Raw genomic sequence first — 27,324 nt, 5'->3', positions numbered from 1 at the left:
TGGCAGGTGAACTTTTCCTATCAGCGGTCAGAGAGCAAAGATACTTGTCTCTACCCCTCAGCTCTGCCACTGCAGCATGAAAGTAGCCACAGACGACCCAGGATCAGTGAGCACGGCTGTTTTGAGGAACACTTTACACTGAAATGTAAAGTTCAACTTAATTTTCACATATTCTTCTTCTTCTTTTTTTAACCATTAAAAAATATAAACACCATTTTAGGCTCCTTGGGCCACACAAAAGAGGCTGCAGGCCAGACTTGGCCCGTGAGGCACAGTGTGCTGACCGACCCCTCGTCTACACTCCGGAGGGTCAGCACGTCATTACGCCCAGACTTCACGAAGGCCCTCACCAACCTTACCTTAGCAGGAGCCTCTCTCTTCCCTTTCTGCCATTGTGGCTGGAGCTGCAGGGATATTAAAAGTGACGGAAAAAGTTACAGATTCTTTTAATAGCTCTTTTTTTTTCTTATCTGGAAGGTTTTCTTCAGGTTTATTTCTTAAACATGTCAGAGGGCATTACCATCTGAGTTGATAAAACTAGTTAGGTTATAGTCCACTTTCCAATGCTTTTTAAGATTATGTTTTAAGGCCTACTGCTATTACTTAATAAAAAAAACCCCAGAGATTTAAGGGGGATTGTATATTTTCATTTTTTAATAAACCACACGGCAAAACAATACTTTATTTAATAAATGTTTAGGAAATTACAATTTGAAAATTGCAAATACAGTACATATACATTTACTATACTTTGATCTTAAATTACATGGGCAAACCCCAGCTTTAAAATCTTCCTAAAATCAATCATATGCAAAATACCTGGTTTCTGAAAGGGTAAATGGAAAGTATATACAATTTCTTAAACTGTGATATGGCTTACTTAATAACATATATATTTTTTAGAGAAACAAAAGCTTTCCAAATATACAGTATCTTCCAGGTGCAAAGCGGACGTACTACTGGCCATTTCAATTTTGTGGTGCAGTTACTTCAGGCTATAGTTAATTACATTATTATAAATTGACACTGTCATGGATTTAATTGGGAAAGTCTCCATAAATGTTTTCCAGTCTTACCAAAAATCAGAAAATGTTCGTTGGTCCTCACAATATGATTAAAAGAACAGCGTAAACCCTTTGTAAGCGAGAAATCAATGACAGGATGGCCTGAATGCACATACATGATTCAACACTGAGGAACTCCCCCCCCCGCCCACGACAGTTTCTTCTAATTTGCAGGTTCCTACCAACATCACAAAAAATATCCCTCACTGGTGAGGTGTAAAATAAATCGGATGCCCTGTCTGGCAAGATTCACACGACAGATGTGTAGTTAGAAATAAAACTTAATCATTTGGAAATTAGACTCGCCTCCCCTCAACACAGCATACAGCAAGGTGTCACTATTCATTTGTGACTAATACCCAACTGGCTCATGAGCTTAGCTTGGTTCAAAGACAAACTGAGCCAAATGAACTAATCTTACATGTATTAACACATTCTGTAACTTTAAATTTACTATATGTAAGGTAGAGTCAACAGCAAATTTGCCTAAAACCTTATTCCAAAGGGGCTCAAATTCTGTAAGAGCACACTATTCATTACAGTGAACCAATTTATATAAATTCATAAAAAAATAAATTTAGGGGCACCTGGGGGGCTCAGTTGGTTAAGCAACTGACTCTTGATCTCACTTAAGGTCTTGATCTCAGGGTCGTGAGTTTAAGCCCCGCACTGGGCTCCGCGCTAAGCATGGAGCCTACCGAAAATAAAAAAATAAAAGAAATTTAGCTAATTGTGCTTGTTTCAGAAGTGAATGACTACCTCTTCTAAAGTAATGAGAGTGGTGGTTTGAGAAACAAAACCAAGAGTCTTACTAGAAACGATCTTCACTCATGGTTGTAGTGTAGTCTATTTCTATCATACTTATTCTCCAAAGTTCAATGTGCAGAGAAATCTGGATCAGGAACAAGCAGCTGTTCAAAAAAAACACGTTCTTCCTCACCTAGAAATACATTTATAAGTGCTGCTTTGTTTCTGAAAGATGGTTTTCCTCACATTAAAATGAAAGGGAAGCTCACGTATCTAATCCCGCCTTTGTCTATTCAGGGAAAATTCTACGAAAAGACAGTCAATGAGGACACCTGGATTCAAGAGACAGAACCAGAACACTAAGACTTTTAAGAGCAGGAAACTTAGTTTTAGAAAATGGAAATAAAGTACCAAAATTTGAAAAGAAAACAGTAAAATAAGAGATCCTGTGATTTGGCCAACAATACTGATGGGAGCTGCAAGCTGCGAGAATCTGGGCTCACATTACACAAGGCACAGCTAATGGAAAGTGTATGTGGGAATTCCATTTGCTTGTGGTTCTGCATTTGGAAGTCCTCTGAAAGTGCCTCATTCAACTGTATTCCTCACTTGAGATTTCTAAGGCAGCATGGTTGTTAATGAAAAATAGATCTTCCCCTAAAATCAAAATGCTGCCTCTGGCCAGAGTTGTGAAACACAGGTTTTATGTATACAAGTAACTCTGATTATTTGCAAATGTTAATTAAAATACATCACACTGAAGAACTGCCCAGTTTTTATGCTGTGATCTGTTCCCCCAGGGCAAAATTAACCATGCTATGTGTTTATCCACTATTCCCCACGGCTTGTCACAGGACGGTGGAGAACTCTTCCTGTGAGGGCTGGCTGAGGGGTGTAACTCAGGGTTGCCGCTCGGCAGGTGAGGGACAGACCCCAGGCTCCTTATCAGAGGCAGACCGACCAGTCCCTGGTCCCCTGGTCATATCTGCTAAATTCACATCCTCCTTTTTGAGTTCCGTCAAGTTACAAAAAGCGAAATCTATCAATTCTCAGTCTCGCAGACCCAGCAGAGTACAAAATCTGTAATCCTTGCTACAAAAGACAAAGCCAGGAAGCTTCATGTGTACCTCACTTTACATAGAACACGGTCATTAAGATTTACAGACGTTTTCGGTGTTTCCACATTTTACAAAAGGCTCCTTTTCAATCCTCAAATGGATTTTAGACTGTTTTATCAAGTAACTTTCCAAGGAACAGATCAATATGAAAAGTAAGATATACCTATCTCAGATAAAGGAAAGTTTACAAGAAACAAGCTCAGTGGACACGGGAAACAACTACAAATATGGAAAAATCCAATAGCATATTATGCATATTCTTTTCCTTTCTCTTGCTAGGCACCCCAAAATCCATAAATGCCCAGATGTCCATTGAAATGCTTTTCATTTATTCTTATTTGCCTTCCATATTTATGAGAATTCTGATTTAAACTATTTATATACCACCCAAATTTTTGAAAAATTCATTATTTTAAATGGATTCACAGTAAGAATCCCCTAAAGTTAATTTTCAATTCAATTCAATAAACACTTACTGGTTTTGTTAGATACCATTAACCCTCATCAACCCTTTTTTGGGGGATACCATCACCTCATAATCATCTTTTAGGAAAATTCAGATTTTACCTTCGGTTTACTTATAGTGAGGTACTTGGTAGAAAGATGAAATATGTCTCCTATCCTTCTTTGATACTGTAAGCCATCTGCATGTTTATGTAGGCTTTCAATTCACAACCTGTCTGTCTGGTTCACTACTCTGAGTCTCTGAGGACCCCAGGAACCATAGCCATTCTTGGTTAAGAAACTGTCCCTGTGAAAATGGATTCCTAAAGTGCATAAAAATAATCTCAAAAACAGTTGCAAAATGGAACATGTGTCACAGCTGCCTCTTTAACACAACTGTTACCAATTAGGTTGCATTCGGTTTGCGAAGTTTCATGGTTAGCCTCCCCACACCACAGACTGAATGTTCATCCCTGTTCCTGTGCTTTAAAAAACACAAACACTAGGTCAAAAACCCTTGACTTTTTACTTTTTTTTCCAGAGTACTGTCTTCTCCCTATCTCTTTGGGCATTTCTGCTATGGTATTATTGGAAAACCTCAAAAGTATATCTTAGGGGTTTTTGGAGTCCCTGGAGAATCCCTAACCCAAACCATCAAACAGAACATGTCTCTGAAGGAGTGTGGTTAATCCACACATGAAAGATGGACATTACAAACTGACCCTTAGTCCTCCAGAGTGTTACCCCGAAAGGGCACAAACAGACTAACTGGTAAGGATTCTGGAAGCAAGGTACCAAGCAAACTTCTAGTTCTTTAAAGGATGGAGGGATCACTGTTCACATTTTGCAGTCTCCTCCTATTCTTAAGTAAATTCCATGAACAGTAAAAGTGATTTCAGGAAGACTTAAATCTGACATTCCACACTCCATCCTTACTCCTATATTTTGTTTTATATTATCATATTGTAACGAGTTTAAGATGAACTTCTGCCATTCAGAATAGTATTGAAACTATTTCCTAAATATTCCTAATGACAGTGACCACAATATGTAAAGATTTCGTTCTGATTAAGATTACAAATAACCCAAAATGTTAACTTTGAGATGCAAAACCCCATAACATCTGGAAAAAACTGTTTATAAAGTATAACTATAATAATATTAAGTTATTTGTGAAATAAAACATTTCTGAAACATAGGAATACATGCTTATTCCACTCTCTGGATAATTTCTAATACTCTCTGAAATCTGTTGAGAAATAATTTCTGTAAAAAGAGAGCTGGGTGTCAAATTCCAGAAGCTGGATGTCAAGATTACATAATAAAAAAAAAATCAGTTTTCCAGCACTGGCTTGATAAAAAATGGTCTTTAAAAAGGATTTTTAAATGCAAATACTGAATTCTTGATGCTTCCTTTAAGACACGTACTCTGTCATAATTAATGAAGTGTGGTCTTGGATTGTCTTCTTTGAGGTATCTGTAGAGTCACAATTTATTCTGTAAATGGTGTTTTGGAAACATCTTCATCTGAAAATCATGGTGAAGTCTCATTTTGCCATGAACAGAAACTCGCACTGTCTGGCTGGAGTGACTGTTCTGAGAGGACGGTGCTTGACGTGGACACAGCTGGCAGGGATTCCGTTTTCTCGTTCAGGTGTGCGCATTTATTGCTCTCAGGTCTGTGACTGCAGGATAAATAAGGCCGGAGTCCCCGAAACAGATAAAGTTAAGGACTGGAACGCTGACAATGTGCACAAGTTCTGTCCACTTCTTGCCTGTAACTCTGAAGCTGAACAGTACATTTATACATGCCAAATGTGTTCAATAACACATGCTTTGCTTTAGACTGTACTTCCTCCCATTTAGATGAACTTCCAGGAACTGCAATGTCAAGAAAATACCATTACTATTCATTGTACATAATTACACTGACACAGGGGAGTAACAAACTTAATATACAGTGAGCCTATTTTTATTCATTTGATTTCTCCCCTCTTGAAGCTACTATTAGAGAAGTACGCTAGTTTCCAAAGCCAGGGTGGCTTCTCATTATTCTAATCCCTCCAGTCCACTCGCAGGTACAGAAAGAATGCCAGGCATGGATTACAAGTCTTTTTGCCTTTTGTACTTTTTTTTTTTTAATAAACCGATATGCATATTATTTCAATAAATAAAAAAAAAGCATCAATCTGTGAAATGACTTAGGAAATAAAAACAGATCTAGATTTTCTTATGTAGAAAAAGCATGGTAAATATACTTCATGCCTTAATCTGAAGGCAAGATCAATTTGTAAGGTCTCATCTTAGGGGCTCCTGGGTGGCTCAGTCTGTTAAGTGTCTGCCTTCGGCTCAGGTCATGATCCCAGGGGTCCTGGAATTGAGCCTCACATCAGGCTCCTGTTCATCGGAGAGTCTCCCTTTCCCTCTGCCCCTCCCCGTTTGTGCTCTCTCTGTCTCAAATAAAATCTTTAAAAAAAAAAAAAAGGTCTCATCTTAGAGATCGAAAATTCTTGCTCTGCTGTTGTTACTGGTCTGCAACTCACCTTTTGAAAAGCCTGACCCCACCCTTAAAGCAAATCTTTCCAGCAGAAAAGTCTTCCTACTTAATTATAAGCACAGATGTTTAATTCCAAAGATAAAAGTCCATCAACCCCAGCATTTACCGTCAGCAACATACTTAGCTGTATGTGGACTATGGCAGTAGGTTTTCCTGAAGTGAGAGACCAGATATTTAAATCTTCCACGGAATATACATCTTCTATTTTCATCAAGGCTTCTTTGATATAGTCTACATTCAAATGGCTTGGTACACCTATTAGTTCAGAATATATCATTTATAAGTAAAGTTAATTTTGGGGAAGAAAGTTATACATTACTGATAGAACTTTTTTCCCCCAAAGAAACCAAATGGCTTTACCAAATTCAGTTTAAATGGACACTTTAAAATATCTTAATACTTTAAGATAAACCATGCACACATAAAGCAAGATATGCATGAGATTAATAATTTTTAAAACATTCATTTTCGCTAAAAAGAAATCTCAAACCTGAATACTTCATTTAACAAATAAGCTAGGATACACAAAAAGAGAAAAGAAAAGAAAGGGAACATCCAATGATGATGAACTTGCTGTTGAGAACTTATATACTTAGACATAATATCAGTAAGTCGGGATGTTGAAAATATAACAAAGTAGCAAGTTAAATGGGAATTAAGGAATTAGTAAACCACTGAACATAATGATATCAAGAATTAAAAGAGTTGTATTTTTGTCCCAGCTCCACAGTTTTTAGCAGCATTACCTTACGTAAGCAAGTTATGTTACCCCTCTGAAGCTCAATTTCCTCGTCGGTAAATGGAGATAATGTCCACCTTACCTACTTCTCTTAGCTACTGTAAGCATCAAATGGGTAACAGAGGGGAGAGTACATCAATTCTTATATTCTATATACACATAAAGTGATGTCACCATAGCCTAAATCAGTAAAGAGAAAGGAAAAGACGTGACTCTTCCTCTAGAGTGCCCCCCCACACCCAACCTGATGGAGGGAGATAATAAACCCACAATGGGGATATTATCTTCTAGTATTATAGAGATCTTACCTTCTAGTATTATAACTATTGTGTCCCATATGATACGAAATGTTGTAAAAGCCACAAGTAATGAAAATACATATGTGCAGATGGGATCAGCAATCTTGTATTCTGGCTGAAAGGTGACAGATCAAAATTGTGTGATTAAATACCAACGTAAAACAGCAAGCCATACTGTCCCCTGTTCTCTAGCTTCTATACCAGGACTGAAGACACCTTTCATTTTAGATACTGCAAGTGAGAAACATCTTCACTCTTTCCTAGGTTGTTGCATTTCTTTTTTGGCCTTTCCTTGTAAGACCTATTTCCAGAAGTTTAATCATTTGTTCTGTTGTCTTCCTCTGTGCCTTCTCTAAATCTTCCACTCAGAACCATAGAATAGCAGAGCTGGAAGGAGTTTTAGCAGCCAAATATCTGGTGTAAGCCTCTCATATAAAAGAGGAGGGACTTGAAGCATTAATGGCAGAGCCAAGACTAGAACCCAAATCTCTGGATTTCTAGTCCAGCATACACTCCGGTACCCAGCAGTTCACTGACATGGCTTCAAACTGAGTTCTCCAGTGAAGGCAGTCCAGAAGCCAGCTACAGATAAGTTACTCTGTGAAGTGATACTATCATGTTTAGTTCTGGCAAAAGAGCTACACTGACGGCTCAGTTAAGCCCACCTAAATGCAAAATGAGTAAGGCTGGCTTTGGTATCCAGTATACTGATAAAAGACAATTACCTTTAGTTTTAATACTGAAATTAAATACAGTTCAAAACAGAAAAATTAGCAATCCTATTACCTTGAATCTTATGATGTATGCAGCTATTAGTACACCAACACTCTGTACCAAATCCCCCAAGGCGTGTACAAACGCAGCTCTCACTGCCAGGCTGTCCTGCCCATGGTTGTGTCTACACCCAGAACCTGTGGTAGGAGAATTTGAAGGCAGGGAGTGGGAATGGGAGTGGTGACCAGACTGGTTCAACAGAAACCCCATTCTGTCAAAAACAAAAGAAAACATTATTATTCTTCCTAGTATTATTGATAAAAATATTTGTTACAAATCAGACACTAATGAGGCAACATAGAACTCATTCATTTAATATATATATATATACACACACATATATATAATGTATATAATATGCACCTATTATGTATCAGGTACTGTTCTAGGTATTGGGGTCAAAACAGTGAATACGACATACATATCCTTATCCCCATGGAGCTTCTGTTCTAGTAGAGAAGGCAGAGAAGTAAACAAATACATAATATCCTGCCAGGCAATGCAAGTGTTTTGAAGAAAAGTAAAGCACAGTGAGGGGATGGAGAGTGCTGGCGGAGTGCACTCTGTCAGAGAAGGCCTGAGATTCCTTCCGACTTGGATCAAGTCAGGAAGCCTGTGGCGGTGAAAGGGTGTTCTAGGCAGAAGGAACACCAGGGCAAAGGCCCTTAGATGAAAATGTGCTCTATGTGTTTCAAAACAGCAGGACAGCCATTGTGGCTAGACTAAAGAGCAAGAAGGGACACCTGGGTGGCTCTGTCTGTTAAGCATCTGCCTTCGGCTCAGGTCATGATCCTGGGGTCCTGGAATCGAGTCCCACATAGGGCTCTTTGCTCTGCCTTTGCCTGCTGTTCTCCCTGCTTGTGCTCTCTCTCTCTGACAAGTAAATAAATAAAATCTTTAAAAATAAAGTGAGCAAGAATGCTAAGTTATGAGTTAGAGAGGCACACAGGATCATATTTAAAAGGCTATGGTAAGGACTTTGATTTTATTTTAAGTAGGAATGGAAGCCAGTAGGGCAGGGATTGGCAAACCATGGTCTGTAAACCATATGTGGCCCACTGCCTGTTTTTGTAAATAAAGTTTTATTGGGACACAGCTGTGCTCATTTGTTTACATACTAAATGTGGCTGCTTTTGTTCTCTAACAGCAGAGTTGAGCAGTTGTGACAAAAACTGCATGGCTCTCAAAGCCTATAGTTATTATCTGGCCCTTTACAGAAAAGTTTTCTGACTGCTGGTCCAAATAAGTATATAACCTAAAAATTTCATAGCTTTTAGGGAAAAAGTCTGTAGTTTAAAAAAAATCTTAATATAAAAGTTAAAAAAAAAACTTTGTCCCACTTAAATTCCAAATTATTTGTCAAACTCAGTACAATTGAGCAAATAAGGAATTTATAATTTCATCAGTGTTTTATTAACATTTATAAGAAAAATTACTACACCATATAATTTTAAAATACATAAAAATACCACTGCACATTACTGAATGCATGTATAACAGTCTCTACGTTCACAGAACTTAAAAATACTAATGTGAAAACAATATAGAGTGTATGATACCATAATGGTACACACATGTCGTCATGAAATTGTCCAAACCCACAGAATATACACCAAGAGAATGAGCCCGAATGTAAACTAGGGATGCTGTGTGGTGCTGTGTTAATGCTGGTTCATCAACTGTAACAAACGTACCACTCTGATGGCGGATGTTCATAACGGGAAGCTATGCATGTGTGAAGGCAGCGGGTATGCGGGAAATCTCGGCACCTTCTACTCAATTTTGCTGTGAACCTAAAACTATTCTAAAGAAATAAAGCTATTTTTTTAAAAAAATAGAGCTTACATTACATTAACAGCAACTCCAACTGCTGCAGTGATGAGCATTATATCTCCATTTATTTCATATTTCATATGGATAGTTCTTTGGACAGCTTCATATAGGAGGAATCCCATAAGTATATACACCAACAGCACACTAATCATAGCTGATAACACCTCTGAGGGAAAAATATAAACAACAAATATAACTGTAGCATGGTTATTACACTTCATACAAATAAAATATTGTACAATCTTTTATTTATATCTTTCCTCTGAGAGAGAAAAACAGTGTATCATTTCTGCCATGTTATTTTCCTTATTTAAAAAGTGTTTGGTAGTTTGCTCTGGATTCTCCACTAATTCATTCTCACCACTCCCCACCGTCCCCTCATCTCTTTAGGATCAAGCTGTGTATATTTAACAGACCATATACAAGGTAAAAAAAAATTATTTGTGACATACATGATCACAGACTTATTTCCCAGAAGAAGAGTACACTTACAAATCAGTAACAAAGTGAAGAACCCATAACAAAAATGGATAAAGGACACAAATACTAATACACAGAAAATTAACAGAAACAACAAATTTATCAAAATCAATCATAATACAAGATATTCAAATAAGAATGATTGTTTTTTGTCTCTTACTAAATTGGTAAATATTAAAAAGTTTGAGAATAGTCACAGTTAGCAAGGATATACTGCTGGAAGTATTAAGTGGAACTATCTTTTTGGAGAGCAGTTAGTAAAATGAATCAAAAATTTAAATGCATGTATTCCTTGATTCTAGGAATCTAGTCAATAGAACACATGCTATATATGCAAAGATACACATACAAGGTTTTTCACTGTAACTTCACTAGTATCAAAAAAATATCTAAAGACATCTTAAATGTCCACCAGAAAGGCACTCAATAGATAAAGTATGATATATCCATATAGTGGAATATCATAAAGCCATTTATGTTTAAAAAAAAAAAAGAAAAAATCAGGCAAATTGACAATCACAAGAAAGACAAAGTATTACATCTGGGAACTGGCACGAGGAGCTTGGGAAACTTAGCTTTCATTTTATTCTTTTTGGTAATGTTTGAAATGTTTTAAGTTTTACCACAAACACATATTACCTTTAGACTAAGGAAAACCAATAAGGCATGCAAGTATTCATGAATGCACTTTGACCCAGAAATTGTTATTCTTGGAATGATATACACAATCATGCTGAGTTGCACATGTGCAAAATGAGGTATGTTATGAAGCTATTCATCAAGCACTGTATATAATAGCAAACAACTGAAAACAATAAAAAAAGTGATAAGCAGGGCCCTATAACATGGAATACTACGCAGCTGTTAAAAAAGAGAGAATATATAAATAATATCTGTACATGCAATCTCTGAAAGGATATATAAAATACTGTTAAAAATGGTTATGAAGAAAATGGGTGGCTGGGAGACAGGGACGACTGCACTGTGTAGGCTTTTATATCATATAAGCTTTTACCATGTGAGTATACAGTAGAGATAATCTTATATCTTTTCAAGATAACACAATAGGGCAATGGGAAGTACTTACATTTTAAAATAATTAACTAATGTTATAACATAAAATAACTATTGACCCTCAAAATAATAAAAGCAAGAAAATACTTTTAAAGAAAATTTTTCCTTTAAAGAAACCAGACATTAATCTTGTTAAAGGTAAAACAATCTGGGAAACTATTATCTGAGTCAAGTCATTGTTCAAAGGTTCCAGGCAGTTCAAATATACTGAACTTTGATACATTTTTATTCTGATGCATAAATTACAGCACAGAAAAGTTATCTAGCAGTCATAAGCTATTTCCTGAACACATCTCACTAACGTAGCTAAAACTCCAATAAAATCCTGTGCATTAGCAAAACAAATGTTGGAATAAGACAAAATACAGTTCCTATTCAAAACCATGGTATGCCTATTTCTGACACACTGATCACACTTCAAAAGATAACATGCGGCTGAAGAAGACCGAGAAAGACACTCTGAAATACACAGAGCTGTGGAGAGAGGACCACATCAAGTGCAGACTCTCGGCAGCTTGAGGATAGGAGCAGTTCCATTCCACGTCACATTTACTGTGGCATTTGGCAGAGTGGCTGTCGTGTAGGAAGTATTTATGGATGAATTTGCTGAATGAGGTTAGTTAGGTTGAGCAAGGGGAGATGATTAAAGGCTATACAATTAAGAAGGGTAAGCTAAGTGTGAATAATAGGTTATTTACTAAATCCCAAAAAACAGTAAGTAAATTGGTTAGAAGAGAAGAATTAAGCCAAATACGAAACAGAAAATGCATGGAATTTCTCGTCTTAAGTTATAACTGCTGATCGTAAAGTACACACATATTTTAAAAAAATAACTAAAATATTTTTAAACTAAATTTCATGTACTAGTGGTAGCTTCAATTTACTCACAAAGTAAGAGAACTTTCTCTTTAAAATTGATATTTAATAAATACCAATTCTGGGGTGCCTGGTTGGCTCAGACAAGAGCATGCAACTCTTGAATCTGGGGGTTGTGAGTTCGAGCCCTACGTTGGGGGTAGAATTTACTTAAAAAATACCAGTACTTCTCAAACTCTTCCCCCTGCCCCGCCCCCGCACAGAAAAGAGAACTTTAATCATGTGTCAAGGTTGAAGCTACCAATTAGGCCACATGGTTTTTAAGATGACTTAATCAAATTGTTAATATAAAATTATAAAGTAATACTCTTTACTTATAAAAATTCACAGCTATACAAGTTAATGACATAAAGTTGTGATTGCTTATGAAAATCTAAAACCAATAATTAAAAATTCTTTCAAAACCCCCTATAATTAGGTTGACAATATTTACAGTTTTCCTGGGATAGTCAGATGTCTGTTGTCCTGGCATAATTCTTAAAAGTGCCCCACTTCACTCTCAGAAGTGTCCTGGTTTGGATGGTAAATGGTAAGTTACACTAGTAGGTATGCCAGATAAAATATTGGATGTCTAGTTAAATTTGCATTTCAGATACATAATTTTTTTTAGGGGTGCCTGGGTGGCTCAGTCGTTGAGCATCTGCCTTCGGCTCAGGGCGTGATCCCAGCGTTCTGGGATCGAGCCCCGCATCGGGCTCCTCTGCTGGGAGCCTGCTTCTTCCTCTCCCACTCCCCCTGCTTGTGTTCCCTCACTCTCTCGCTGTCTCTCTGTCAAATAAATAAATAAAATCTTTAAAAAAATAATTTTTTTAGTATAAGTATGTCCCATGCAATATTTCAGACACACTGGGAGTCCTGTGAGAGTGTGTATGTGCACTCACAGGCCATATACTGAATCTGGCAACTCCATATGCCAGTGATAATTTTCCTAAACACTTAAAATCACCTTTTTCTGAACTTTCACATAAAGCAAAACCAATGAAATAAAATTTACTTTATTTCAAAATAAAGTAAAATGAAAGTCAAACTAAAGCATGAACAGAGATCCTTGGCAGGGAGGATTCTCACACTTAGGCCCATTAGGCTCCTGCAGCCTGCAGATGAACACTCAGTTTTCCACACCAGTTTTCACCCATGTGAGTAGCATAAAAGTGATCCCAATGTCTGCCCACAATTAAGAGTAATGGAATTCAGCTGATTCCTAGAAATTGCCACAGCGACATATTAGGATGCTGATACCAATGATATTCCTTTTCCAGCAATTAATAAGGAATGTGACTGACTCATGTCTCATTCCCTTGGTGAACAAAGGGAAAGACATTCAACTGTTATTTTTTCTTCTAATCACCTGTCAAAATGTCTTCTAGACTAAATGCAAAAAGAGAAAAAATTTTAAGTAGATTTTTAGGGCTGAGATTTGTAACTGAGAAATATAAGGCACAGATAATACTATATAGCTAAAAATCCTAGTAGTAGTAATACGGTCATTTATTTTGATAAAAGCTCTTTCACTGTGAATAAATTAAACTGGTGAAATATCATAAATAGGATGGTTACCATTTACAATTTTTTTTTTTTTTTTTTTAAGAGAGGGAGGAAGAGGGGGGAGAGAGAGAATCTTAAGCAGAATCCACACCCAGTGCAGAGCCCAATACTGGCTTGATCTCACAACCCTGAGATCGTGACCTGAGCCGAAATGAAGAGTCGGATGCTTAACCAACTGAGCCACCGAGGTGGCCCTTTCATAGTATTTTCTAACATGATGGAATGTAGATAAACACAGGCAAGATGTTTTCCTCTCAACATTTAAGAGAGAGGGAAACTTTCCATCAACAACCAAATTATGACTTGCTCCAGTCTTCTCATTCTTGCTCTGGGTTGGTCTCCCATCACATAATATACAATAAAGTTTTTCAACACAAAGGACTACATGACATATGGATTTTTCATCTTTGAAAGGAGACCCAGAACTTTTAGTTGAAACCCTAGATTTCCATGAAAGTTACTACCCCAGGAACTATAGGTAAACTTGACTAACTGGAAATTTATCATAAATGAAAAACTCTTGAAAGAGATTTTTATGGAAATTCTAGAAAATCTGTTATTATAGTAGTTCCAACGTATTTTGCTACTTTACACACAAATAATTAAATCACTCCATCTGGCTGAACTGTAGCACTGGAGGAGGGAGTAGGATGAGTGAATACGTGTTTTTTATTATAACATCACTTAGGTCTTTTCATTCAGCTGAAATATAAACACATGTTTATAGTCAATGATCTATTAAGACCAAATATACCCTGAACTTCACATACAAAGAATAAACAGTTTTGGTTTGAATGGATAATTAGTGGCAAAAAAAAAAAAAAAAAGGAGAAAACACAGATGATTGTCAAGTTTTGACAGTACTATAAAATGTGAAAAATGTTTATTGGGTTTTTTTTAAAAAGATTTTATTTATTTGACAGAGGGAGACACAGCGAGAGAGGGAACACCAGCAGGGGGAGTGAGAAAGGGAGAAGCAGGCTTCCCACCCAGCAGGGAGCCCAATGCGGCTCCATGCGGGGCTGGATCCCAGGACTCTGGGATCATGACCTGAGCCAAAGGCAGCCGCTTAAGGACTGAGCCACCCAGGCGCTCCTGTTAATTGCATTTTTTTTTAAAGATTTTATTTATTTATTTGACAGAGATAGAGACAGCCAGAGAGAGAGGGAACACAAGCAGGGGGAGTGGGAGAGGAAGAAGCAGGCTCATAGCAGAGGAGCCTGATGTGGGGCTCGATCCCATAACGCCAGGATCACGCCCTGAGCCGAAGGCAGACGCTTAACCGCTGTGCCACCCAGGCGCCCCTGTTAATTGCATATTTTAACACATCTATAAATTTCCAAAACTAGAGGTTTTCAAGATTCATATGAAAAACACCAAGTCCTTCTCTATCCTTCTGTTACTCTCCATTATAGTACCTTATTCTTTTGCTTCCTAGCATTTAATATAATTTATAATTATGTTGTATTTGTGTATATATTTACTGCCTATCTCCCCAACCTGTACTACTACTCATTCAATCAACAGGTAACTATTGAGCACCTATTCAGTGAATGAGTAACAATTTGTTTCAATTATGTAAACCACACTCAACCCAAGTGATTTTTTTTTCATGAGTGCTGCCTAAAGGTAGTGGCTTATCATAACTTAACTTTGCTAATGCTATGATGCCAATAATGAGTATACTTCCTTTAAATTCCATAATGCTTGTCCTTCTATTGCCTCAAAAAACAATAGCAAACATATAAGGGCAGGTTTCAGAGGTTTAAAAAAATGAACAGGGAGGGAGAGAGGAGACATATTCTCTCCTGTACTCCCTTTTATGTTATTTCTCTTTCTACCGTCTTCCAGTAAAAGACAGGAAGGAAAATCAGTAGGGTGTACTGGATTTGCCTAGGATTTCCAAATTCGTATTTGTATTTCAACTCGGCCACAGACATCCCTACTGCACTCAGGCTAAAGACATCGCACAGCATTTTTCAGTGGCCTACTGTTGCCACCGGAATACCAAGCTAAAGTGCAAAGCAGTCTTTGGATCCTTTCAGTTCCTATTCTAAATAATCTTCTATTTCCTGTCTTCTCATCACTCCCACTACCCCATACCCAAGGTACCCAGCACTCTCAAACGGACTCTTGGGGCACCTGGGTGGCACAGCGGTTAAGCGTCTGCCTTCGGCTCAGGGCATGATCCCGGCGTTATGGGATCAAGCCCCACATCAGACTCCTCCGCTGGGAGCCTGCTGCTTCCTCTCCCACTCCCCCTGCTTGTGTTCTCTCTCTCGCTGGCTTTCTCTCTCTCTGTCGAATAAATAAAAATAAAATCTTAAAAAAAAAACAAAAAAAAACAAAAAACGGACTCTTAGCTGTCCAACATGGACCACCCACTTATGTCTTCCTTCTGCCTCGGCAAAAACTCCGATTTCTAGGAAGCACCTACTCTTTTCCAGATGTTCAGGTGATATGAATTCTCACTAAGATGTGAATCATTAATCTGCATAACCCTTGTCAGGGTGGGAGGACGTTATTAAAATGAATCACTAACCAGGGAGAAGAGATTTTGTTTTTTTGGCTGCATGTATGGGGAAAGAGACTTTTTAGCTGAATACTTTCTACTCCTTTAGCATTAGGGGATGAAATAGCGAACAACACGGAATTAATATTATAACCACACACCCACCATAGTAGAACCATCATCCAGCCACGTCTGCCCAGGTCTTTGCCTAGTGGAACTACACCCTGTTACAAAAGACTCCTGCACTGTCACTTTGCCATTAACCTAGGCTGATGATTTGCATCACCAAAATGTAAATCCTGCTTTTTTATTTCAAATACAGACAACTCTTACTAAATCCTTTTACATGATCTCTCTCTTTATCTAATCCTTACAGCTTCTTCAGCCCAAGAACTGGAAGAAAAGCCATATAAATAAAAGTCAATTAAGCTCATAATCCACAGAGAAGGATGAAAGTAGAAAGCAAGGGGATAGCACTGTTCTTGTTAGAATAGCAGTTCCCCTTTGTCTGGGCCATAGTGCCTTTCCTCTTAAGGAACTGTGGGATTTCTGCTACAGTGTTTCATTAAGTTCTAAGTTTTATTAACTTCCAGGATAAGAGGACATACCCACAGTCAAATAAATCCAGGCATTTAAAAATAGCTCATATATGGTTCCTAGCCTGCTCTCCCTTTTCCCACAAAAGAATTGCCACTGTAGCTCACTGTAAAGTAATAAAGAAAAGAAAAACCTGAATGACTTACACAATCTGTGAATTCACATGTAGGAAAGGAATGAACCCCCAGAATGGAAGAGATTCCTGGGACAGCTATTTGGTCCTCCCCTCAAATCTAAAATCACCTTTCTCTCACCTTCACTAAATGATTTTTGCTAAAATAAACTTAGTTACATTGCCAAAAATGTTACCAAAGGGGCACCTGGCTGGCTCAGTTGTTTAAGCGTCTGGCTCCATATTTTGGCGGGTGGAGAGATGGAGCCTCATGAGGGGATCCGCACTCAGTGGGGAATCTGCTTGAGATTTGCTCTCTTTCTGCCCCTCCCCCCTTGTCTCACTGGAACAAACAGATAAATCTTAAAAAAAAAAAAATTACCAAAGACCTGAGTTAAAAAGCGCAGGTCTAAAAACAGCTGCTTAATCATCAGGGTGAATCACCTTATTTTTCTCCTACTACCTAGCTGAGACAGTTATGCTCAGAGAATTCTGATTTGCAGGAAGGGAAGACAGGTAATTTTGGGGTGTGCAGCGTTTGAGAGCTATGAAAAGTGTGGGCAGGATGATATACTGGCAGGCAGCAGAGGGAAGGAAAAGAAGATTGGAACTAACTTTTATTAGGAATTCACTCTGGGCAAGGTCTACCAGGTCAGGTACTTAGACCTCAACCACCTTATGTATTCTTTATAACTCTGCAATCCAAGTATTATTGTTCATATTTTACAAAAAAACCCCTTGTACTTAGATTAAATCATCTCTAAAAGGTCAGATAGCTAGTAAAATTGCAGATCTAAGATCTGAAGCAAAGACAACTTATTCACAAAACTCTAGAACTGGAAAGTACCAAAACAAATAGGACTGCTCCTGACTGACATCAGGGGGAAACTCTCTTCTGACTAATTTCTTACGTAGTCGAAGGGACCAAGAAGTCAGGCTGTTCCACCCCATTATGTTATGAATCAAATAACTTTTTATATGTAGTTTGTGAATATGATCACAGTTTCAGAATTACAGATAAATGTTTCAAGTCCCAAATATGTTAGTCCCCAAATTTCAAAAATATCCCTATTCCTAGTTTGGAAACTGGTTTAATTTCCATTGGGCTGATGAGCGTGTGCTGGAATTAGAGGTGATTGTGGCACAACCTTGTGCATACACTAAAAGCCACTGACCAGTGCACTTTAAAATTGTTTAAATAGTGAATTTTATGTTAGGTGAATTTTATCTAAATTTTTAAAAAGTTATCTAAAAAGGGAAGCGAGTTACTAAGATAAAGGCAGATGAGTATTTCCCAACACAAGTGATTGGAGGTTCATGAGCTATATTAAATGATCTGTTTCACAGTTTTCATGTCCTTATTTACTCAGCCTGAATACGCAACAGTTCAGTTAATAATCTCATATACTGCACTTATTACTGCAGACACACAGAATTTAATATTATCTGTTTCCATCCCTACTTCATTCATGGTCTAGAAGACGATACAATTTCATAAAAATAGCTACAAAAATGTGATAAATGCTATTAGGCATATATAAACTGTTAGAAGCAAACAAAAAGGAAATAAATTTAAGGAATGGTACTGCTAATATCTGACTATCATCCACAGACACACTGGGCACACAGCGTGCCGTCTCTTGCATAAGACAGGGTGGCAGGGAATGGGATATGAACATGTATGAGAAACACATAAGGGAAGATGGTAATATTCGCTTATACTTTCAGAAGGAAATGCTGGAAGGATAGGCCAGAAACAAAATCGTTACTAATAAGGAATGGGGTTAGAGGACGGGTTGGAGGGGACAGAATGAAAACAAGGCTTCTCTGAGTAAATTCTTTCTTTTAAAAACTCATTTTTTATTTTTGCAACAAGTTTTACATATTTACAAAACAGATCAACAAAGAAAAAAAATCAACTCCTGTCCTACCCGCCAGCCCCCAACCCACCACAACATCGAAACAAAATTCAACAATAGCAAAACACCAGAAGTTTCTTAGGGGGATTCTTTCTGCAGTGTTTTTTAGGACCTGAATCCCCAGGTCTTGGTATTAGAGGTCACAAGAGACACACTACTTAAATGTGTCGAGTGTAAACATACCTTCCCTCACAGAACTGGAAGAGAATACTCATGGAGCAGTATTACTTTGTGGAACACAAGACAGCCACTGCTGTGTACAGCTTTATTTAATCCTACATATCCTTGCTGTCTCTCTAATCCTCCCCAAAGGGCAGAATAAGTGAAATAAGTTCTAGATATAGCCTCATAAAACTTTGGAATACAAAGAAGAAAATGAAGATCCCATAACGCCCTTCCAGTGTAAAGGTTTGAGTCCCTCCCTGGCTTTGGGAAATACTCATCTGCCTTTACCTTAGTAACTCGCTTCCCTTTTTAGATAACTTTTTAAAAATTTAGATAAAATTCACCTAACATAAAATTCACCATTTAAACAATTTTAAAGTGCACTGGTCAGTGGCTTTTAGTGTATGCACAAGGTTGTGCCACAATCACCTCTAATTCCAGCACACGCTCATCAGCCCAATGGAAGCCCCTCTCCCATTATGCAGTCACTCCCTTTTATTTCTTAACCTTTTTCTGAGGTTCTTAACAGTACAACTTTGGACCTCCTAAACTGTTCTTTTATGAAAGTTTTAAACTTTTTCCTCTTGTTTTTATCTTTTTGTTCTATATCCGGAGACTTTGATTACCTTCTAGTCTGTGTATTGAAATTTTTTTAAATTTCAGTAATAACATTTCAAAGACCTTTTTCTTATATGCTTCTTTTTCAAAATATTTTACTGTCTTATTCTGAGTATATTAATAAGATAATTTAAAGCATTTGCTTCTGCTTCTGAAGTCACCTCTCTTTCCTCTCAGACTAATTTTTCTATTTTTCCCATTTGTTGAAAGGTCATTGGTTGTCCATTCACATTTAGGGCAGAAGGACGGGGAAAGTGCCCTTTACAAAAAGGAAATGCTGGAAGAATAAGCCATAAATTAATTAAAATGGTTACTGATAAAGGGTGGAAGGCAGGGCAGACTAGAACAAATGTATTATTTTGGGGTCAGTAGGAGGGGAACCATGCGTTACAGCTGCAGAACCCTGAATTCTAGTGTGAAAAAGACTTATTTTGGAGCATCAGCTTCCACACTACAAGCCTCAGCTGTCCCCAGACATTTTGTTCAAGGTCTTTCAAGAACTATCTGGTATTTTGCATGGGGGAAAATGCAGGCTACCTGAGTGGGGGTAGGAAGGAAGGTAGGGACAGTGTGGACAAGTGGGAGCAGTTTCCCATTTATAGCCACTCAATTAATTGTCCTTGTTTTCAGCCCCAATTCTCATTACTGCTCATCTCAGTCCCTGAGTCTTCTCTGGACAAGTGTTGGGCTGACGCAGCTCCTGGTTCAGTGTGCTCTGGCTGCAGCTTCCTGGCTTGCTTCTTCCTTCAACCCCTTCCTGTTTATCTTCCAACTTTCAGAAAGGTGTTTATTGGTGACCCAATCACTTGCTTCTCTCTGCTGTTTTTATTTGAATGAACTCTCAGGAGAAATGAGTCAAATGCTGGTATCTAGTCCATAATTGTGAACTTTGTACTTAAAAGGAGAGAGGAATATGTGACGTTCTACAGAAACTCGCAGAGATAAATAGGAAGAGTCAGTTCAATTTTCTCTCACCTTTTCACAGTGCTTGTTGTCTATGAAAAAACGAAGTGACTATATAACGTATTTCTTTGATATCTAATAGAATTTTCATGATTATGGGTTCTTATTACATGTAGGACTTTCTGTGTTCTGTTATTGCATGTTGGGTGGGGGGGAGAATTCCACTATTTTCATTAGCATTCCAAGGGGTCTATAACCTAAAAGGTTAAGAGCCGCAGGATAAAATGAAATGCACTCTTTCAAACAGTGGTGGAAAGTAAACCCCCCCCCCATTACATGATGCTATGTTTGAGTGTTAGATCTTAAATTGAAGGTGTTTAAATCGCAAAAAAATTAAAGTTTGAAAATAATCTTGAAGTTGTTTAAAAAGCCCAAGGCGATCGGGTAACAAATGACTGTATACTGTGTCGGTAAGCCGTGGGGGCACTGTGCAGTGGGTACCGAATCACAGACACACGTCAGGGCATTAGCTATCTGGTACAGCAAGCAGTGGAGAGTGCTAAGGGGAGGTAGAGTGCCGGAGAATTTCCTGGTCTGATGATCTGGATAGCTACTTGGGATATGGCCTTTCAGGTACAATAGAGTTTTACATAGAAGGCCCAGTGACTAAATTTTAGAAGACCTAGATGCTGAGTTAAGATGAGGCTAAAAAGTAACCAAGAAGAGGAGGAACTGACTATTAGCCAAGAAGGTCAGTGTCTCCACAAAATTAAACTGCAAGTTGTTAATTCTGGTTCTTTAAGACAGGTTTTACTGAAGCTACCTAAATGTCGATTTCTGGATTCTAAGCAAATGACATTCTAGACATATAGCATTTCACATACTAGGTTCGAGGAATTGTTTTATACATATTTTTAAAATAAGTAAAAAAAACCCCTAAAAACACAATAACATAGAAAGAGATGTATGGATAACAATGTATGATTTTAACCTCTCTTAAATATTAATATTTGTTCAAAATAAAAATATGTGTACACCGTTAAGAAAAAAATTTAATGACACTTGTCAACACATGGTAAAGAAGACTTTATTCAAGGAGGGAAGCTACCAAGAAAGGTACAGGACCACTACAATAGAACTCTGCAGTGGGGGGGAGAGACTGGGTTCAGCTCTGAATACTGTATGGGCAAGTGGGAATTTACAGCCCAGGAGCAGTGTGGCAGTCAGTGGATGGAAAATCACTAAGAGGAAACATCAGGGGTGATGGGGATTCTGGCTAAATTGACCTAAGAGAATTTTTGTTAGAGACAGGCCAGTGCAATGAGATGTCACCTGGGGGATAACCCATCAGATACTGAGAGTGGGGGTTCTGTTAAACTGGCTTAGCAGGGTTCTCACTAAAACAGGATTTTATAAGGAAGTACACACATGGGTTTGGGAGAAGGTTCAGGACACAGACTAAACTTTGGTCAAGCAAAGAATCTTTATCAGCATTTACAGAATTATGATGATACAATGGCAGCAATGAAGGTCAGCCACACAGTATATGTGAAACATATTATAGTATTGCTTAAGATCTGGGCTAAGTTGCTTTGGCTGGAATATCTGAAGTGTGAGAAAGAAGCTAATACATATTAGCATAAACCCATGTGGTTTTGCCTGGTTGAATAAACTGAAGGTAAACTTTTGTCTGATAACGTCTTCAGGAAATAGGGAACAACATTTAAAGATTAATGACTACCATATAATTTTATATGTGTAAACTGTTTAGCTGACTAGACTGAACGTACCCTGGAACAGATGTATCTAAATAAATCTTGTTCATCTATTTTCATTTGCTAATTATTCAAATAGGTTATCACCAGAAAGATTTTAGTTAATCAGAGGTTAGTTATAGTTCATTGTGGTTTTACTATGAAATTTTATAAACCAAAAGAAACTCCTAATTACCTACCTAAGCGATGGAATCCAAAGGTGAATCTTTTGGTTGGTGATTTTGAAGATAGCCACAAAGCAAGCAGGGTCAGTATGATAGCACTTAGGTCAGTTAACATGTGAAGAGCGTCGGTCATGATCGCTAGGCTGTTTGCAATGTATCCACCTTGGAGTAAGGGTGAGAAGGAAGACGGAATAAGTTAATTAAAAAAATAAACATAAGCAAACCAAAAATATGTAACAGCCTACAAAACATCAGCTTTTAACTAAATCTTTATCCTATTACAATGAAATCAAGCTATCCTGGAATTTTATGCAAAACATTAAATATGTGTGTATGTTTGTGGTGAAAATGTCCATTTCTATGAACAGATTCTGAGGAGTCAATGACCTTAAAAAAATTAAGAACCACTAAACTGGGCTCTCACACACAGCTAAACTGGGCTCTCACACACAGTAACTTTGTGTTTTAGCACTGCAGCTTTCACTCAACCGACTAATCCTATCAGTGAAATTAATAACCACAATATCTAAATATTACAAGAAAGCGGAAGGTAGATACTCACTTGTTTGTGAGGGTTTGGCCACAAAATTAAACTGAAGAAATTTTTTAAATGTCCATGAGTTCAAAATGAAGGATAAAGATTAACTGATTCCCTTGGGTATAGATAGCAATGTCTCAGAGGGATTAAAGGTGGTATTTAGAATAAAACTTTTAACGTTAATTTTCCAGGCATTATATAATATATATATATTATATATAAAATTCATTTCACATACATGAACATGTGTGTGTATATATACATATGTTGTCCTGTTATGGTTAACCAATTGTCCTAGCACCATTCCTTGAATAAGCTTTTTATAATACACAACATTCAAACCTTTATGTGTATCGGAATCACCTGGAATATTTGTTATAAACTACAGATTGCTTGCCTTACTCCCAGAATTTCTAATTCCAGAGGGCTGTATGAGGCCTGAGAATTTCCATTTTTAACATGTTCCCAAGGTGATGTTGACCCTTCTAGTCTGGGTACCTTTGAGAATCACTGTTCCATTGAACTTCATGATCAGGGTATTATGACACCTGAGTGTGCTGAGCCATTGTTCCCCTCTTTCTGGGATGAGTGTGCAGAGCCAAGAGCAGCAGGAGACCGAGCTGGTGATCTTGTAATCACATCCATCCACTCCAGTGCGCTCTATACAAATATCACTTTTTAAAAATACATTCCCTTGACATTAAAGAGCTGGAAATCACTGAGAAAAATACAAGCTGGTGGCTAATATGGGATTTTGGACTCTCTGAGACTCTCTCAGCAAGTTAATACTTTTGAGTCTCAGTTTCCTTATCTATAAAATAAAGATAATACCTTAAAGCTGTACTGTCCAGTAACTTTCTGAGATGATGGAAATGTTCTATCTGTGCTGTCCAGTAGAGTAGCCACTAGTCACATGTAGCTTTTAAGCATCTGAAATATGGATAATGCAACTGAAGGATTCATTTTAATTTTAGTTAACCTAAATTTGAAGACCCATGTATTGATAATCATCAGCAAAAAATAGCAGACTAAGGACCTTTGAAAATCATCTCCTCTACGAAAGTAATGAGGACATGGGCAAAAATGGTCCAAATCAGCTTCTTTAGAACCCTGGAAATTAAACCAAGGGTGATATAGGTAGTATTCATTCAAGGAAAACAACTGAATCTTTGTAAGAGCGAACATTCTGTAGCCTTGAGCCCATTTCCTTCTCTCCCGCTCCTTAGTAGCCCTGAAAACCAACAAGCAGCAACCCTAGTGAAAACCAGCCTGGCAGTCACTGCAAGGGATGAAATGGGGCTACAGCTCCTTACAAGCCCCATTCCCAAAGGACTATCATTATTTGATCTGCCTGGTAATTCCCTGGAAAACCATATTAGCAAGGCTGTTTTGACTTGACTTGACTTGGGGATCTGCCTTAGGCAAACCCTAAAGAATGTCTGTTAAAAAACAGAGGGAATTGTTTAACACTGCAGCTGCCTGAAGCAATAGGTAACAATGTGTTCCCTGTATTCTGAAATTTCACAATGATATAAGTTGGTATGGGTTTATTTTCACCCATTTTGCTGGGTTTTTGTTGACGCTTTTCATCTGGAAAGGTATACCCTTCAGTCCTGGGGAAATTTCTTAAACTGTATTGTTAACCATTTTTGTTCCGTTTTCTCTATTCTTCAAACTCCTATTATTTGGAGTTTGGATTGATACACTCATTTTCTTATGTTTTTCTCCTATTATCTATCTTTTTGCTCCACTCTGAGAGATTACCTTAGTTCATCTTTTAACTTTTTTATGGAGTTCAAAATTTTTTTGTTTTTATTGTTCAAAGGCTCTTCACCTTGAATTTCTTTTTTAAAGCAGCCTATTCTTACAGATACATATCTCTTATTTCTGTGGCTACTAACTATATAATTATTATATCTGTTTAACTAGTTTCCTTATTTTAGTCTTCCTCTTTACCCACACTTCTAGGGGTACCTGGTGCACCAATCCTGGGCGTACTTCAGATTCTGAAGTGCAGTTCTCAGTATGGCCCCTAGTTTTAGCAACCCCTGTGAACTTGTTAGAAATGCAAATTCTTAGGCCCTATCCCAGACCTACTTAATTAGAAACTCTCACCCAGTAATCTGTATTTTAGTAAATTCTCTAGGTATTTCTATGAATTACTGTAAAGTGGGTTGATTCTTGGCTTTCCCCAACTGCTTTTTTAGGAGGTGGCTTTCTTGGGTCTACTAAGTCAGTTATTTCTTTTATCTACTTTCTAGTTTCCCAAAGTTATGTTATTATCTCATTTCCAGTTCTCTCCATCTATGTGGACACGGACACACACACACACACACACACACACACACACACACGGATATATGGCTATATGCATATATATACATTAAAAAATCCCTTTATTGTAGTTTGAGAGGCTTCAGGAGAAAGTGCATTTAGATACATGAGTTCATTTGCCATCTTTACCTGGAAGTCTGTTTGCATATATTCTTCAAGCTTTTTCGCTCCCAATAAAAATGCAGTTGTTAATTAATAACTATTACTAAATCCAAAGGATAGTTTAGCTCTCATCTCATTAGACCTCTCAACACCTTTAACTTATTTAATTCCACTTAGAATTACTCTATTTCCTTGGATTCTGGAATACCAGTTTGTCTTTTGCCTGACTTCTAAAGTTGGAGTTCCTCAAAATGGACTCTCTAGGCGGTTTTTTCCATTCTGATACCATTACACACTGTATCTCTTAACTTGACCTCTCTTCTGAACTATAGACTCACATCTAACAGCTCACTATTCATCTTTACTGGCTATTTTACGTACATCTGATAATGAAGATGTCTAAAACAACCCTTGAGCCCATGCCTAAATCCTGCTCTGTATTTTCTCCCTGACTCATAAATGACATACTCAGTTGCTTAGGTGAGAAACTTCAGAATCAACCTCCACATCTAAACCATTAGTCAATTTTGTTGTTACTTCTGGGATGTTTCTCAATCAGTACGTTTTTCTCCATCCACACCAGTCCAAGCCATAATTGCTTCTTGTCTGAACCTCTCTGCAATAGTCTACGTGCTTCCCATTCTTGCACCCTCCAATCCATCTCCACATAAGGGCCAGAATAATCTTTCAAGAAAGTAAATCCCATTATATCACTCTCTACTTATAAGCCTTCACTGGGTTTTCATTGTACTTAAAATTAAAAACTATACTCTGGGGCGCCTGGGTGGCACAGCGGTTAAGCGTCTGCCTTCGGCTCAGGGCGTGATCCCGGCGTTATGGGATCGAGCCCCACATCAGGCTCCTCTGCTATGAGCCTGCTTCTTCCTCTCCCACTCCCCCTGCTTGTGTTCCCTCTCTCGCTGGCTGTATCTCTCTCTGTCAAATAAATAAAATCTTTAAAAAAAAACAAAAAAAAAACCCAAAAAAACTATACTCATAATACGGTCTATCAGAACCGGCCTGATCTGGTCCTCTGGCCTCTTTCCCTTTTGCTTATTATATTCCAGTCAAACTTGCCTTCTTTTTAGGTCCTTTTAAAGAATTGAAGGTTTTTAGGACCTTCGTACATGCTGTTCTCTTCACTTGGAAAACTCCTCCGCTCCCTTTGCTTGAATAACTCCTACTTTTTTTTTTTCTTCTTTTTTTGGTTTAACTGTACCTGGCTCATACATAAATTATGTTGAACTGGTTACTATGTCTTATAGTATCTTGTTCTTTTTCTTCATAACACTTAAGGCCATATGGATTTTAAATTTATCTGTGTATATGTTTAACAGCTGTGCCCTCCACTAGACTAAGTGCTTCAGACGGTAGGTTTTATAACAGTTTTGTCTGCATTGTATATCCAGAATACTTAATATAGTGCCTGGCATAGAGCAAGTACTCAAAAAATACTTGCTAAATGAAAGGAAGAAAAGAATGGACCTGTCTAAACTCTTAGAGCAGGTGGCAAAGCCAAGATTCAAAATCAAGTCTTCTCTTTCAGATCTTTAAATTACTTCATTTTTAAAATTACTCCATACTTTCTACATAAGATGCCTTATTTCTGAGTGCCTTTGATACACTTTAATAAATGCCCTACTATATACAATTTAATTCTATGTAATATTCTGAATATTTGTTAATGCTTAGCCTAAGAATTAGCATTTCGGTATTATTTAACAAAAGATTTGTATCTTTGAAAATAAAGTCAGTATTTTTTTTTTGTTTTGTTTTGTTTTTTTTAAAATGATTTTTTATTATAAAGTCAGTATTTTAAATAAAATACTTATTGTAGCTTTCACAAAACAAATTTACCAAATAAGAGATTTCAAAAATGGTATGTCAGGATACTTTTATCTTAGTAATTGTTACTTAGGTAAAATAAACTCTAAATTAATTTTAAGGGGGAAAATGTGATTAATGTGGTTTTAACTTCAAATACTAAATATTAACTTCAAGAATCACTAAGTCTGGAGCACCTGGGTGGCTCTGT

The 27,324-nt window shown here is 37.5% G+C and overlaps 1 protein-coding gene across 2 annotated transcripts in view; it reads right to left on the bottom strand.

Annotated features, from left to right (window-relative positions):
• Window positions 1-625: 625 nt before the first annotated feature.
• The window catches only part of SLC30A4 (solute carrier family 30 member 4), a 31,299-nt gene continuing 4,600 nt past the window's right edge, over window positions 626-27,324 (bottom strand). Inside the window, exons 2-7 of one of the 2 annotated variants that reach the window (XM_040620536.1) lie at window positions 22,331-22,477; window positions 9,588-9,741; window positions 7,755-7,953; window positions 6,978-7,083; window positions 6,051-6,185; window positions 626-5,254 (exon numbers count right to left, since the gene is read on the bottom strand). In XM_040620536.1, coding sequence (XP_040476470.1) covers window positions 5,100-5,254; window positions 6,051-6,185; window positions 6,978-7,083; window positions 7,755-7,953; window positions 9,588-9,741; window positions 22,331-22,477 — 896 coding nt within the window. In that variant the 3' untranslated portion in view covers window positions 626-5,099. Of the gene's footprint in view, window positions 5,255-6,050; window positions 6,186-6,977; window positions 7,084-7,754; window positions 7,954-9,587; window positions 9,742-17,897; window positions 20,469-22,330; window positions 22,478-27,324 lie in introns of those variants that run through there. The other variant, XM_040620537.1, reaches the window with a different exon arrangement.

The sequence above is a fragment of the Ursus maritimus genome, unplaced genomic scaffold (assembly GCF_017311325.1).
Source record: "Ursus maritimus isolate PB19 unplaced genomic scaffold, ASM1731132v1 scaffold_35, whole genome shotgun sequence".
NCBI classification, from domain to species: domain Eukaryota; kingdom Metazoa; phylum Chordata; class Mammalia; order Carnivora; family Ursidae; genus Ursus; species Ursus maritimus.
Note: the sequence above shows the minus strand (reverse complement) of the source record. Positions and strands in the feature narration are given on the sequence as shown.